The 16,967-nt window shown below is 38.1% G+C and overlaps 2 protein-coding genes across 2 annotated transcripts in view; one reads left to right on the top strand and one right to left on the bottom strand.

Moving 5' to 3' along the window:
* Nucleotides 1-16,967, top strand: part of LOC127649569 (gastrula zinc finger protein XlCGF57.1-like) — a 112,340-nt gene that overhangs the window by 40,126 nt on the left and 55,247 nt on the right. The gene's annotated exons all lie outside the window — the stretch shown is intronic.
* Nucleotides 1,993-9,122, bottom strand: LOC127649576 (gastrula zinc finger protein XlCGF8.2DB-like). Its single transcript, XM_052134753.1, has 3 exons — nucleotides 9,108-9,122; nucleotides 8,722-8,909; nucleotides 1,993-5,477 (listed from the first exon to the last, which is right to left on the bottom strand). The coding sequence occupies exons 2-3, from the start codon at nucleotides 8,804-8,806 to the stop codon at nucleotides 4,540-4,542; spliced, it is 1,023 nt and encodes a 340-aa protein (XP_051990713.1). The 5' UTR covers nucleotides 8,807-8,909; nucleotides 9,108-9,122; the 3' UTR covers nucleotides 1,993-4,539.

Below are 16,967 nucleotides of genomic sequence, written 5' to 3'. Positions count from 1 at the left end.
TAATGAAAGAGCTGCATGTGGATAGTCCTGATTTCGGCAAACATCCTCACCCTCTGGGTGGCAAAGGTCACGGCGCAAGCAATAGGGCAGGCGATATCCACCTTGGTGGTCCAGGAGCGCCACCTGTGGCTGAATCGGGTCGAGATGAGGGACGCAGACAAAGTTTGATTTCTCAAAGCGCCCATCTCCCAGATTGGCCTATTCGGAGACACCATTGAGGACTTTGCCCAGCAGTTCACGGCAGTGAAGAAACAGATGGAGGCTATACAGCACATCTTGCTCTGGCGCGGCTCAAGATCCCATACCCCATCTGCTCACCGAGTGCGTCCCCCTGTGGCGGCGAAAGCCCAGGCGGCTCCACCACAGCCCGAGCCCAGTTCTCGGCCCCAGTGTAGAGCCTCACGGCCTGGCACGAGGACCCGGAAGCCTCCTAAGCGCCCATGAGACGGACAACCCTGAGAGAGAGATGTCTGCTACTGAGCTGATACCCAGACCACTCCATCCTCTGGTGGAGTGCCGGAAGGTAATCCTTTGTTTCATTTTATTTGTGTTCGCCACACCCTGAACTGGACCCCTAGTGAGTGACAGAAGGGAAAAGTCTTGGTTATTGTTGTAATCTCCGTTACCTGATGGAGGGACTGAGATGTTGTATCCATCTTGTTATAACACTGTACTAGCCACTGAATTGGCTGGGACCTTGTCTTGGCTCCTCAGCACAAAACCTGAATGAGAGTGGGATTTCCAGCTCCTTTTATACCTATATGTCCGAGGGAGTGGCATACAAATTCCACTCGCCAATTCTCATTGGCCTTTTCTTAAAGATTGCGGTGTTTTGTGGCTCTCAAGAGCAACCCTTATTGTCACTACATCAGCACACTTCTCGTTCCCTCCACCTTTGGGAATGGAAGTTACGACAATAACCACAACATTATATAATGTGATGGACCGAATCCATTTATCAACAGACCGAATCCATTTATCACCATTCTAGAACAGTCAAATCTAGAATTGAGCATGAGCTTGCACCAAGAAAAATCATTTTTGGCCAAAATACACATTGAAGCAAGAGAGGAGATATTTGCAGAAGATCTTCCAGGTATTTACTGTGGCATTACTGCAGATTATATTAGTAAATATTGTCAAACAAATGTTTTTGCTTCGTCAGAATGATGTAATACTATAAGTTCTGTCATAGCAAATTTACTAAAGCTTGGAAAGTTGTTTTTGCAGATGTTGCATGGGTTTAATACTGTTCTAACATAATGTTTTCTTCTTACAGTGTGATGCTGATACACCATATGAAAATGGCTTTCACCAGGATGGATCAAGTCCTGATCAAATGGATGGTGTGCAAAGGAATAAGAATCAAACGGGAGTAATTGCAGCCTTCAGTGCAAACATTCCTTTAAACATGACTTTGCTTTTGTTGTTGCTTTATATAAAAAATATGCTCACTTCCTGCAATGTGCTATTGCAAAGATATGAGTAAAGAATCATTCAAAGTTGTCCTTTATTTCAGAAGAGGCTATTAACACAGAAAAATAAAAATGGTCATATTTTACCCTCACGATGTTTCAGGAGATATTTTTCAGAATTATCACAGCCCGCCCTTTAAATGCAATGGCAGTGGATTGGGCCTCCGTTTAAAGCTTATAGGACCCAAAAGATCTCACACTCATAAACTAGTTCATGAGACTTGTGTCACATAAAATAAGAGATGCTTCTTCAAAGTGATTTGTGTCCACGTGTTCGTTTTGTTCTTTTCTCTAAGCTTTAAAGTGAGATACTTTCAACTGCCATTGTGTTATAAGATCGCCTGTGATGTTTGTAGAGTATTAAAGGGTACTTATGTAAAAATGTAATGTTTAGTAATATTTCTAAAGCAAAATGGCTCAAAAATATTATTTGTATCTTACTGTATTTGATGACAAATTGTGATTCGGAGATGTTTAAAGTGTTAAATAAATGTGATTACACATCAAGTTGGCAGTTTTGAATATGCTTTATTGAGTACAAATATGCCGTTCATATGGTACAAAATGCTTGTCAGTGGGGCAGTACCCTTAAAAGGCTAAATCTGCACCTTTTCCAGTGGTACATTATAGTACCATATCAGTGAGGTCCTAGTCACCAAGGGCACATATTTGCCTCTTAAAAGGTACAAGCTGTAAGGGTACAAACATTTTTACCCACATTTAAGGGTACACGGATGTACCTTTGAGGGTTCTTCCTCAGTGACAAGCCACTGTACCCCTTAAAGTACAAATTTTACACTTTCTTTTTTACTGACAGTGCAGGATAACAACACAGAAAATATGAATAAGTAATTAAAGACACACTTCTTTCAGCTGCTCCCATTAGAAGTTGCCACAGTGGACCATTGACTTGGCACAGGTTTTATACTGGATGCCCTTCCTGATGCATCCCCAGTGGCTGGGGAACTCTCACTCACACCTGTGGGGCTATTCACTTAACCGGCATGTTTTGAACATGTGGGGGAAACTGGAGCACCTGGAGGAAACCCACATAAACATGCAAACTCCACACAGAAGCGCCCAGCTGAGCTGTGAGGTGACAGTGCTGAGCCACTGAGCCGCCCTAATTAAAGTCATGCTAAAAAGGTTTAAATATACTTCGATCTATTCTTTAAAACTAGAATTGTTTGTAGAGTTTTGTCTTTAAAATACTCCTTAAACATAAACATAGGATCACCCATAAATGTTAGCTGGTGATGTTGGACAGTGGATCATGGAAATACACCAGAGTCATTGCATTAATAATAATGAGGTTGATGAAGATAGCCTGTGATCTACCTATAGCATTTGGAAGTTAATAGCCCTGTCCCAAATGGCGCACTTCATGCAGACTTTCGGTCTCGTGGACTTAAATTGCGCGTGCTCGCTGAGTCTACGAGTCCGTAGGCCGTCCCATTTAGCATTTTAACGCTCTGAAGTGTGCTCAGCAGCGCCCCCTTTGTACCCTTGAAGCGGTCTTCCGCGAAGCCCGCATAGATCCAGGCTTCACGCACTTCAAGTACCCAGGAGTCATTGCGAAAGGCCAATCAGACAACTGGTGTGAAGAGCGCTTTCGCTCACGGACACAGACAATTGATAACATGGCTGAGAAGAAAATATTTAAGTGTAAGTATCATTATGGTTTTTATGACTGTGTACATTTTACCAGTTGTAACCTACAGTTTATACAAACATTATGGTCATCGACCAGTGGTTGATGTCTCAAACATAGTAATAGCGCGCTGAATAATAATAGGCTGATCGCATAACGATTCATTATATAGAACCGAATGGCAGGGCTTTACTGAGTCATATGTAAGTGAAGTATGGATATTTAAACCTGTAAATTAAAAACGACATAAAAAAAACAAGGTGCACATAAAAAATATAAAATACACATATATATATATATATATATGTATATAAAGAAAAAAGAAAATTAAACAGTAAATCAAATAATAATGACTTAATGCATTAACGACTTTTGACAAGTTATATGTTTATCTACAAAGTCAATAACATTTACTTGCTTACCCTTTCCTCCGTGCATAACATCAGCATTTGTATGCATGAAAAATAATCTTGTCTTCTACGACGTCGGAGCATATAAATGTGATTTCTCTGCATGGCAAGCCATCTCACAAACACAATAGTAAAAACAACAACAATAGGCAGCATATTTCCTCGAACCGAACCTGCAGCTCCTGTCCAACAATAACCACGCTTCACGATCGAGTCTGTCCCAAAAATACTTCTCAATGCGCCCTTGTGGACTTGCGCGAGGGGCCCTATAAGTCTGCACTACATGACGTCACCAAAGTGTGGACTCTGAGGAAGTCCACAAGTCCGGAGTGTGCCATTTGGGACAGGGCAAATGAATGGCGCCAATTAGTCTAACGCTAACTACCACCCCTGAAGTCACGACTTCGAATCCAGGGTGTGCTGAGTGACTCCAACAAGGTCTCCTAAGCAACCAAATTGGCCCAGTTGCTAGAGATAGTAAAGTCACATGGGGTAACCTCATCGTGGTCACGATTTGTAGTTCTCGCTCTCAATGGGGCACGTGGTAAGTTGTGTGTGGATCGCAGAGAGTAGCATGAGTCTCCAAGGTGTCAGCACAATGAGCTACGTGGCATGATTGATGGGCTCAGAAGAGGAGGCAACTGAGACTTGTCCTCCTCCACCCTGATTTAGGTGAGTAACCGTGCCACCACGAGGACCTACTAAGTAGTGGGAATTAGGCATTCCAAATTGGGAGAAAAGGGGAAAAAAAAAATGCCACAAAAAAACAATGTGTAATTGGTGCATATTATGGCAATGTACAAGCATGTTAGCACATTAGCATCATAAATGAAGAATGTAAACATTCAAATTAAACATTATCTACTTCATATACAGTTTATTACTTTAAATCATCATCGAATGGTTAAAACAGTTTCTTTTTTACTGATCTCATGTGAATTCTACTTCTAAAATGAGGCCTGAAGTCATTAATAACACATTTAATGTCACATTAGCTGATGTTTTACATGTAGTCTTGTGCATTCTCAGATTGAACGCCTCTCCCAGCAGCATAGCTGGTGTCCGAATCTTCGCAAACAGTATGCCGTCGCTCAGCTGTTCCGATCTTCTTACTAGCTCTGAGCGAAGAGCTTTGCCGTGAGTGAATCGGAGACTTTAGGTGCTTCCTAAGGTGTCTTTCTTGTGTGAAACTCTTTCCACATGGAGTGCAAATATAAGGCTTCTCTCCAGTGTGACTTCTCAGGTGCTTCCTAAGATATCCTTTTAGTGTGAAACTCTTTCCACACTGATGGCATGTGAAAGGCTTCTCTTCAGTGTGAGTTCTTGTGTGCTCTTTTAGGTATGATACATAAGTGAAACTCTTTCCACACAGAGAACATGTGAAAGGCTTCTCTCCGGTGTGAAGTCTTAAGTGCTTCCTAAGGCTGCTTTCTTCTGTAAAACTCTTTCCACACTGAGTGCATATGATAAGCTTCTGTCCAGTGTGAATTCTCATGTGCTTCCTAAGATATCCTTTTAGTGTGAAACTCTTTCCACACTGATGGCATGTAAATGGCTTCTCTTCAGCATGAATTCTTGTGTGGCCATTAAGATATGATATACAAGTGAAACTCTTTCCACACTGAATGCATATGAAAGGCTTCTCCCCATTGTGAATGGTCAGGTGCCTCTTAAGATATACGTTTAATGTGAAACTCTTTCCACACTGATGACACGTGTAAGGCTTCTCTTCAGTGTGAATTCTAATGTGGATATCAAAGTTTCCTTTATGTGTGAAACTTTTTCCACACTGAGGGCAGGTGAATTTTTTTTTAGACCCTGTTCTTCGAGTTCTTTTTTGTGTGAAATTCTGTTCAGTCATTGAGCAATTAAAGGATTTCTGATGATGTTTTTCCTCCAAGTTATTCAATTCTTGACTTTCCTCTTTCAGATCCATCAGGTCTAAAATGTACATAAATAGTAAGTAGATTATTACAAATATGAAACAGGAAATACAACTGAGCTCCACTCAAAGACAGCAAAAGGCCAAATAAATTATTATTTTCTTTAGAATTATAAAGACACATTTTATTTTTTGTATTTCATTGGAAAAAAATGTCCACACCTAGTTTTATTAAGGGGCTGTATTTGCTGCTGTAAAGGCTTTAAAGCTTGATGTTGTTTGCTTGCTTTTTACTTTGAGGGCTTTTTTATCTTACCATTTAAAAGAAACCGTGTCTCATCTGTTGACACTTGACGGAAGTGGCTGAGGGAAATATCAAGGGACATCAGTGACAATCACTGCACATCTTCTGTCATGTTACTCGTTAAATATAAGAGAATGATCGCTCATCGCCTATTCTACTCAGTTTATGCAGCAATGCATATTCCATCCTGCTCTGTGCGGCGCAAATGTTAAAAGCATCCGAGTAGCACTTTCTCGCATTGCTCCACGATCATGCCAAGCTTGAAGAATTCTAAACACACCTGTACTGCAGAAAATAGTTGGTTAGGAAAACCCATGACTTTTCCAAAACAGTTCATGTTAACTTATTTGTCCATGACATTTCCAGATCTGAAAAATGTTATTTGTAAATTCCATGATTTTTCCATGATTTCCATGACTATACAAACCTTGTTATAACTGAATTGTACCCAAATTACTCAGAAACTAATATAATCAAATAAAAAACAGAATAGAAACATCAATACCATCACTACACTTAAGCATCACCTCAGTCTGTACTTAAAGCTGCGCTGCACTACATAAAATGTTTTGAAAATTAAACATTTTCAATAAAGATTGAAAATTATTCGAGGTTTGGCTTGATTTAGTGTTCATTGCAAAAATATAGAGATTTTTTTTATTTCTCAAGCAACTTCTTCAGGTTTCACCCTGGGGTGCTTTTTAAACAGTATTGAAGGAGTTCCCATCTATCCAGGGCATGTATTGGCTGCTTTTCTTTATTATTTGTCCAAGTCATCCATTTAAAAAAATAAATAAAAATGCATTAAATATTTGTTTGTTAAATAATTAAATAATTCATATGGTGGCACAATTATATTTTTGTCAACAAAACAAATTTTAAACATTTAAGCATACGCCTTCAGATCAAAATATTTTTAAGATCATGAGAAACATTTCAGTCAAGTGTTTCAAAACTTTTGACCAGTTGCATATGAAGATCAGCTTTCTCAGTGGAAAAATAGCATCCAATCGGGGGTATTTCTCCCTATTTCTCGGTAGCCGGTGCACAAGAGTCGATCACTATAGAAACCGCAATGTTCTTCGTCATTTTAAACAGCACCCATTGTGTAATTAATCAGTCTGTTGTGTCTCTCAGCTGTGATGAGCCTTAATGCAGAAGTTGTTCGTTTAAAGCGGTTAAAGCTATTTCTTAGCTTTAGTAGTGTAGTAGTAATACACACGATCACAAAGAGCTGTTGCATGTAAACAGTGGCTGACACGGACCCACTTCACGTCACCTAACTGGCTCATATTAGACACAAAAATGATCTTTTGCCACCACCTGCTGCTACATATGTAATGTCAAAAAGAAAAAAAAGACAAACAGTTGCTATTATCACATCTGCACTGCTCTTACACTTTAGTTTAGAATGGCACGAACACAAGCGGAGTGATACACACACACAGTGAAGCGTCAAAAGTGCTGATGCTGTAAGACCATCAGTGCTCATGGAACGTCTCTCTTGTCCAATCAGATTCGAGGACCAGAACTAACTACAATATCATGGAATAAACAGACCTGGATTTTTGCAGAATATGTAGACCTTCATATATAAGATTTTATAATTACGGTTTCAAAATTATTTTAAATTCCAAAAAAATTTTTTTTTCTAAAACAACACTTTCTTTTGTATTAACACATTTTACAAATATTTATGCTTATACAGACTGTGCAATAAATATTTATAAACAAAACATTATGGTGATCATTTACACTCAGTTAGTGTGGGATTCAGACCCAATTATCAAGTGTTTGCAATTATATGGTGCATGTGTTAATCATTACACTATGCAGCATTTCTAGCATTGCGAAATAGGCTGAACTAATTAATAAAAGAAAGAGAAGGTGCATTTTTATGTACAATAGTAGAAATTACCGATTCACCTGTTGTTAAACACATGAATCTCTTAAAAATCACAAAATATCAATATCTCTCACATTTCTTTCTTATAAACACAACATTAAAAAAAAAAATTCCTGTGGAAACAACTCAAGGTGATCGCCAAGGAATGTAAAATGACTGAATTCAAATCAGCAACTCTTCTTTGAATTAGTCTGATTTAATAACCCAAGTTATTGCTGAACTGACATCAGATTGCTTACAGCCTGCATTTAACACCAATTTATGGATGTTAAGGGCCATTATACGATTGGCTTAAGCCTGTCACACACCGGACGAGAAGCGTCACGCCGCGTTGCATATAGGACACATCGCAGGTATATCAAACACTGGGCACGTCGATGCGGTTCAGGTGGCAGACAGTACACACTAAAGTTACCAAGGTTTTCCCCTTCTTAAAGAATGAACAAGGCTAGTGTAAAGAAATCTATGTCCTTTGAAAATGATTTGGGTCAAATTTAATGGAAAATATGCGAGTTGCTGTCCGTGGCGTGGCAGAAATTTGAGCAGCCTTCGGAGTCATAGGTGGGCACTGACAGATGCCGAACGGCGGTGCAAGAACATTCGTCAAAATCAACTGTTTCGAATTTTACAACGCACCATGTCGTCCACCAGACGTGTCCTGTGTGTGAAACCCTTTAGAAGACTCACATGATCCAAGTTGATGCTCTCTCCTATGGCATACCATGGAGGTTGATATCTCAGTATAAAAGAGGCTGAGTTCGAAATGGCATACTACTCGTACTACTTCTGTCATGTGTCTGTTAAATGCTGTATTTAGACTATTCTCCAGCATCCTCCCATCTGCTGGTTTGTTCTTGTTTTTCTGTTCTTGTTGTGTCTCCATCTTTCCTTCAGTAGACTCTTCTTGTTAACACCAGGTGTCTTTGCTAATGATGTACATACTTTAATTGTCTATTTGGGCAACACTCAATACTATAAATTACAGTTTTTAAACTTCTTTTCATGTGTGTACATTTGAAAAATACATTTCTTTAAGTAAAACGATCTAATAAGGACAAATTGCTGAGTGCACTTATTAAGAATAAATACAAACCTCTTTGTTCTTCAGTATCTTCAGTTTTTATTCCACATGTTTGTGTAATACTGATGTCTTCACTCTCTTCTTTAATAAACTCCATCTTTACAGCAGTTTGTCACACAGATCTCACTTCACCTTTTTCCTCCTTATCTGGACACTTTGTCACGTTTATGCAAGCAAGATGTTGGGATTACTGAATAAAACTAAAATGAAATGCACAGAAAATAACATCATATGTGGATGTATTTATTTTCAGTAATAATCTGTATTCATTTCATATTAAAAACGAATCTTTGGTAATATTAGCATATTATTGGAGCATATTAGTAAAGCTTAAAATCATTTTTGAGCGGTTTGTATCGTTTAATACAACTTCAATGCTGAAGCGTTTAAAAACAAACCTTTCCTCAGTCGAATCACAACAGTGGCGCAGCCCGTTTGACGTCACAACATTGAAGAAGCAAAATAAAAGTCTTGCCCACAAGCTGTGTCTAAAATCACAAAATGATTATAAAATGATAAAAGACCAAATGAGAATGAAATTTCAAGAGGTGTATATTTGGGGTAATACTTACGTTATCACATATAGTGCTGAGAATATAGAAATAACCAGGCAGGGTGTCCCTGGAATGTGGATGTTTAAAAAGTACTCAAATGACAAAAAAAAAAAAAAGGAAAAAAGTCTTCCGTATATTAAATATAACAAAACGTCTTAAATGGAGTTTCACAGAGATCTTAAGTTTATTGAGAGAAAGACAGGAGGTGCCCATTTACCTGCATCCCACCTTTTGAACACAAGTTGAAATGGTAAGGCTATAAAATAATGGTTAAAATGATGATACGATTTTAAACACTATTATTAATCAAGATTTTTCTGTCATTAAATTGTTTTTTATTGCTAAAAAAATAAATAAAAATACAGTGTGTTTATATAAAAATCCCCAAATCATTAAACTGTATCTCTCATGCTGAACAATGTGTTAAACTACAAACTCATTTGCAAACAAATTAATTTGACCAAAATTAAATAATGTTTAAAATTAAATAATCTTTTCAGCCAAAAGTTACTCTTTATTGTGTTTGCACTTCATTTCTCTTTATATAATAAACTAAGCAAAAAAAGAAACGTCCCTTTACTTTCAACTGTTTATTTATTTCAGCAAACTTAAAATGTATACATATTTTTATGAACCTAAAAAGATTCAACAATGAAGACATAAACTGATCAAGTTTCACAGACATGTGACAGACATAAAATTAACAGTCAGTATCTGATGTGGCCACCAGCTGCATTAAGTACTGCAGTGCATCTCCTCCTCATGGACTGCACCAGATTTGCCAGTTCTAGTTGTGAGATGTTACTCCACTCTCGCACCAAGCCACTTGCAAGTTCCCGGACATTTCTGGGGGGGAATGGCCCTAGCCCTCCAATCCAACAGGTTTCAGACATGCTCAATGGGATTGAGATCCGTGCTCTAGCCATGGCTGAACACTGACATTCCTGTCTTGCAGGAAATCACACATAGAACAAGCAGTATGGCTGGTGGCATTGTCATGCTGGAGGGTCATGTCAGGATAAGTACCACATGAGGGAGGAGGATGTCTTCCCTGTAACTTCTCTGATGTCTGGTTAGGACCTGCCTTACAACAGGCCAAGAAGCCCTCAGTCCAGCCTCTCTCAGCCCATTGTGGACAGTCTGAGCACTGATGGAGGGATTGTGCGTTCCTGGTGTAACTCGAGCAATTGTTGTTGCCATCCTGTACCTGTCCCACAGGTGTGGTATTCGGATGTACCAATCCTGTACAGGTGTTGCTAAACATCTGCCACTGCGAGGACGATCAGCTGTCCTTCTTGTATTCCTGTAGCACTGTCTTAAGCGTCTCACAGTACGGACATTGCAATTTATTGCCCTGGCAACATCTGCAGTCCTCATGCCTCCATGCGTTATTTTAAAACCATTAGTGTACATGTGTTTTTCTTGCAGATAATTTGGGTACGACACCCCACCACAACAACAACCCATTTAAAATAGATTTTGTTCAATAATCACTGTAGGGTAATTCACGTTTGTGTGCAAGACCACGGAGGGGTGTTTAATGCGTGAAATTACTCTTTTAAATTGGAATTTATTTTCAAAAGTATATGCTGTTTGTACGATTTATTTATTTATAAAATATTTGAAATTTACAAGAAAAAACGTACCGTTTGTTACTTGATGTTTAACAGGCTTTTTCAGTGTGCAATTCAGCGCATTTCAATGAACGCGAAAACTTGGACTGCATCGATCAAATGTGTAAGTTTACATAAATATAATTATCTTGTATTTATTATTAGACGTCTGTAGATGTTATGTGACTATATTATTTAAATTTTACTGTCTGGACCATTAGATAATAATAAACTTATATGGATCAGAGTGGTGTGGTCAAAACAGGCATTCTGAAAGGTAGGTATACATTATTTGCTGTCTCTCTCTCTCGACCATGTAACAATTTTGCTAAAACAAAATGTGATGATGTGCAACAAAATGTACTTTCATAGCCACTATACAGAAGCTGAACAAATGGGGTAACCTTGATAAAGTTAAGCATTAGTTTAACAAACATGGTTATATTACTATAAAGGCAAAGGTCAAATGTACACCTGTTAGGTCATAAATCATAGGTAATTAATCATTTTTGTCATATTTTCTTCTCGCAGGAAATTTTATGATAATCACAACAAACAGTGAATCGCCACAAACCAGTCAGAGTGCCCATGATGACCCACGTCCACTCTCAAAAGCACCTACAATGGGCACGCGAGCGTCAGAATTCGACCTTGGAGCAGAAGTTGAAGGTCGTCTGGTCCAATGAGTCGTGTTTTTATTTACATCATGTGGATGGCTGTGTGCGTGTTTCCCTAGGGAAGTGATGGCAACATGATGGACTGTAGAGAGACGACAAGCCAGTGGAGGTAGTGTGATGCTCTGGGCAATGTTCTGCTGGGAAACACTGGGTCCGTTTATTCATGTGGATGTCAATTATACATGTGCCATCTACCTAAACATCATTGCAGACCAGGTACACCCCTTCATGTCAACGGAATTCCCTGATTGCAGTGGCCTCTCTTGGCAGGATAATGCACCCTGCCACACATCGTTCGAGGATGGTTTGAGGAACATGAAGAAGAGTTAAAGGTGTTGACCTTGCCTCCAAATTCCCCAGATCTCAATCTGATCGAGCATCTGTGGGATGTGCTGGAACAACAAATACATTTTCTTAACTTCCAAAACAGCCCGAAAGTGCCGGAGCAGAGCATTTGTTTGTAAACCTTAACTTCATCAATAACGTGTACATTTAAAGCTATCACCTCCTCTCACCATGTGTGCTGTTAACATGTATATTTATACATTTACTGTAAAAGTATAAAGAGATTATACAGTAATATACAGTTATGCGCAGCTATTGTATCAGAAGCAAGAAATAGCCAGGAGACACGGGTGTGGATTTTTGAAATTGCTTGTCTCTGCAACCCTCTTGCCACACCCAGAACACTAGTGTTATTTTAGTCCAGAATGAATTTTCATATGAAGTTTTAGGTCTCTTCGAGCTTTGTAACTCTTCCCACACCGATGACATGTGAAAGGCTTCTCTCCAGTGTGAATTCTTATGTGATTTTTAAGGTTCCCTCTGTCTGTAAAACTCTTACCACACTGATGGCATACAAAACTTCTCTCTGCAGTGTGAATTCCTATGTGTCTTTTAAGGTTCCCCTTCTCTGTAAAACTCTTCCCACACTGATGACATATGAAAGGTCTCTCTCCAGAGTGAATCCTTATGTGTTTCTGAAGGTTTCCTTTTTGACTGAATCCCTTTCCGCACTGATGACACGTGAAAGGCTTCTCTTCGTTGTGAGTTCTTATGTGTTTCTTAAGGTGTCCTATTTGATTGAAACTCTTTTCACACTGAGAGCATGTGTAAGGCTTCTCTCCAGTGTGAATTCTTATGTGAGTATTAAGGTTTCCTCTATGTAAGAAACTCTTTCCACACTGTGGACATGTGAGAGAATTGTGGTCTCTTGTTCTTGGAGTTCTTTGTAAGAAATTCTTTCCAGATTGTGAGCAATTAAAACTTTGTTTTTCTGATTTGAAATGATCAGGTTTCTGATTCCGATGTTTCTCCTCCTCTTCATTCAGTTCTTGACTTTCCTCTTTCACCTTCAGCAGATCTAAAATGAACATAAGTAACTGAATTAAATTTGCAATAGTTTCAGCAGTGTCCTGCTGTGTCAATGAATCTAAATATATTTTTTTTTGCACAAAATGTTTCCAGTTGTTCTATAAAGTTTTGTATGATCTTATATTTGAGACTTAATGGAATAATTGTGCTTTTATTGCACAATATAAACTTCATTTGCTACACCGGACCATATCAATGTACTAGACAAAAATATTAAAATTGTAAAAACTTTGGTTGAATGGGTTTACAGGATCTAAGATACATAAATGTCCCTTATACATAAGTATACATTTCAACCTTATCTTGATGTAGAATAAAATATTTCATGACTTTTGCATAAACTAATCTAATTTTATCCTGCACAATGAAAACAGTGTTGTGGCATTCTCACTTCTTTTTGGAACATTTAGTCAATGTCTCTGCAATCTTCACATATAATCAATGCTTAACAAAAAAGTTTTATTACATTTGAATAGTATAAATATATTAGCATAATTGCAGTATACTAATGCTTCTTGAGGCAGTGGGAGATAGAGTGATGGGGATGATTATATAAGGAATATCTGATGACGGAGCATTGAATTTTTTGAAAAATAATGCACACCCCAAGGTGGTAATGTGGCCACAATGTGAATCAGAGTAAATTATTATATTTATACCACAGTTATCACACCTTAAGACATTTTCTGTGTTTTTTTTTGTCTCTAAAACGCTTTTGAGTGGAACTACATTGTTCCGCCATGGATTCATCATCTTACTTTAGTACAGCCCAAGCCTGTTGTTGCCATTTTGAATATGCCACTAGAGGTTTCGGCTAAAGCAGGTATTTAAATTGTATGCTGTATGATATAAATATGATATCTAATATGATATAAAAATAATATGTTTAGATAATATTTTAACTAGTGTTAAAATCCTCATTATCATCAACAAAGCTTGTGCTTGCAAATATGTGTTCAGGTGTAAATGAGTAAAATGCACTTTAAATATGCCCATATTAGAAAATCAGCATATTATAATGATCTCTGAAGGATCATGTGACACCGAAGACTGCATTAATGATGCTGAAAATTCAGCTTTGATCACAAATGCATTTTACAATATATTCAAATAGAAATTCATTCTCTTTCTGTCACATTCCTCATTGATAGGCCCAAGGGAGGTCTCCTCAGGTGTGAATTACAATCAATATTCATGATAGTTCACACCTCCTCGCATATGACCTTTCTAACACTAACATTGTCTTACAAAAGTTAAATTACTATATTGTTTTGTATGAATGAATGATCAGGATGGTTTTCACATCATTTTGTATCAAAAACTCTAGGCTACAAGATCCAGTTCTCAAAAGGCTTGTGGACAAATGTTGAGTATGTGTTATATGACCTTATTTCAGTGACTTAAAATTTTTGTTTGTTCAAAAACCATGCATAAATGTTATTTTCTCATAAATACAAACCTGTACACACATGTTGCTCACATATTATTGTAGCCCAGTTTGTGCTGAATACAGTGTTATCAGACTTTAGCCATTAATATTTTTTTAAGCAACTGAAAAAAGCACAAATGTCAAGGCATGTCAAAACTTCTCCAGGGCCCAAAATACCCTCAAACCCCAGAGGGTTAAAATCGATCCTGTATTTGACTGGTAACCACTAAAACGCTTGAGGTCACATCATAAAAAATGCAGAGTAGGACTCAAGCCTATGTTTAATAGTGAAAGTAAGAGCATTTTCACATGCACAATGCAATGAGAACTTACAGGATTGGGACTAAACAGCTGTGTTAACAAGAAAGCCACTTGTTAGTGAGACTAATCGGGAAACAAACAACTTCAATTTGCTAGGGAGCATAAAGATTGGACTGTGGAGCAATGGAAAAAGGTCATGTGGTCTGATGAGTCCAGATTTACCCTATTCTAAAGCAATGGGCGTGTCAGGGTAAGAAGGGAATTGTTGCACCTGTCATGCAGAGTTCCCACTATACAAGCATCTGGAGGCTGTGTTATGATCTGGGGTTGCTTCAATTGGTCGGTCAGGTCTAGGCTCAGCAATGTTATGCAGCAATAAAATTAAGTTAGCTGACTAATTGAATGTACTGAATGATCAGATTATCACATCATTGGATTTTTTTCTTCCCTGGCTGTACGGGCATATTCCAGGACAACAATGCCAAGATTCATCTGGCTCAAATTGTGAAAGAGTGGTTCAGGGAGCATGAGGAATAATTCTCACACATGAATTGGCCACCACAGAGTCCTGACCGTAACCCCATTGAAAGTCGTTGGGATTCACTGGAGAAGACTTTACGGTGTGGTTTGACTCTCCCATAATCAATACAAGATCTCGGCCAAAAATGTATGCAACTCTGGATGAAAATAATCTGGATGTTGTGATGTTGCATAAGGTTTTCAAAACAATGCCACAATGAATGTCACTATATTTGTATGTAGTTTTACAGTTGCTAAACAGTTTATTAAGTCACAGGAGGATATTAACAAAATGTTTAGCTTTGGGGAACATTAAATATGGCACCAGAGTGACTTTAAAAATATGTTTAAAGAGTGATGTTTTAATGGAACAGGATAAACATCACTGCAGATTAATGGTAGTGTGTTCACCAATTCAAGACAGAATAAGATAAAACCAGAAATACATGTGAAAAAATGTTACAGCAGAAAGCAACACACATTAAGTAACTATTCATATGTGATCTTTGATGTGTTACAGGTTAATTCTGTCATTCTCATGTTAAAGTGAAAGAGTTCACCCAAAAATTTAAATTTCAAAATGTTCTCATCCTCATGCCTTATTATTATTATTATTATTAATGAATGGTGTCTAGACCTTTAAAGCTCCAAAATCACATACAGGTGATGTCCAATCCATTAAAATTTTTGATGTGCTGTACAGCTAATCAAGTCACTTATTTTTCCTGTCCAACTGAACTAAAATTATTTCATTTTCATTTATTTCATTCATGTGTAAACTGATTGCTAAGCACGTTATGTCCTTATATATTTAAATAACTTCCCACCATTACATCAAAGCACCTCGTGATGTTTCTCGTCTCTAAACAGGACTTCTACTTTGAATCTAATGGGTCTGCCATTCATAATACAATATTAGTTGTCACTACTCCTCTAAACTTGAACAGCAGTCTGCTGGGTTAGAGGGAGTTGCTCAACTCAAAACTGGCTAAAAATATCTAGGATTTGTCTTTGTGTTCACATCGATGTGCTTTCAAAAGTTGGGGCTATTATCCAGCAGGCGTTTTCATGTTGTTTAATTTGTGTGTATTATAATAAGAGGTGATCTGGCACTGGAGTTTGTTATTTTTAATGTTAAAATGAGTGCTCGTTGCTGCTGTTATCAGTGGTATTGTGTAACAGTGGGAAGCAATGTTCCCTATCCGTTACTCACTCAACGTTGCGTCTTTAAATGCAGGCTTGATGTTTTTAGAATCCTAGCCCACACTCCCTCCTCCAATACCAATTTGTAATCTTTCTCCCATAATCTCTTTATATAAGTTAAAGCTCTGTCCCCACACTCTGAATTAGCAGGGAGTAATACACTGATGCCTCATGACCTTTTCCAATAGCAGTAATCACCATTCCCAGAGTATCTGTCACTTTAGGGGGGTGTATGCTACTCCCAAAAATAGTACAGAGCAGGTGGCATAGCGTGTAAATACCTATAAAACTGAGATCTGGGAATCCCAAAATGTTGGACCAAATTTTCAAAATATCTCAACACTCCACTCTCATATAGGTCACTGAGTGTATTAACCTCCCTCACAATCCACGAGGCAACATTTAAATAAATGTCAGAATTAAACACTCAGGACCAAGTGCAAATGTGAGATTACGGGGTGTAACTTAACTTCTCCAATTAGTTTGATAGAAAGGTTTTGCAATGGCGAAACAGGAGCAAGAATTTCCTGTTCAATACAAAACCAGGGAGGGGGTCTCTCAGGTGGAAGCGTCCGAATGCATAATAATAAAACTAAATCTTGGGTAGGCCTAGCCCACCTTTGTCAAT

Source organism: Xyrauchen texanus, chromosome 9, assembly GCF_025860055.1.
Source record: "Xyrauchen texanus isolate HMW12.3.18 chromosome 9, RBS_HiC_50CHRs, whole genome shotgun sequence".
NCBI classification, from domain to species: Eukaryota; Metazoa; Chordata; class Actinopteri; order Cypriniformes; family Catostomidae; genus Xyrauchen; species Xyrauchen texanus.
This window is presented reverse-complemented; position numbering and strand designations above follow the sequence as displayed.

Bases quoted from the DNA above. Each gene is read 5' to 3' on its own strand.
- LOC127649576 (XM_052134753.1), bottom strand. From the start codon at position 8,806: ATGGAGTTTATTAAAGAAGAGAGTGAAGACATCAGTATTACACAAACA. The intron at 5,478-8,721 runs GTTTGTATTTAT...TGTACATTTTAG, and splicing joins AGATACTGAAGAACAAAGAG to ACCTGATGGATCTGAAAGAG.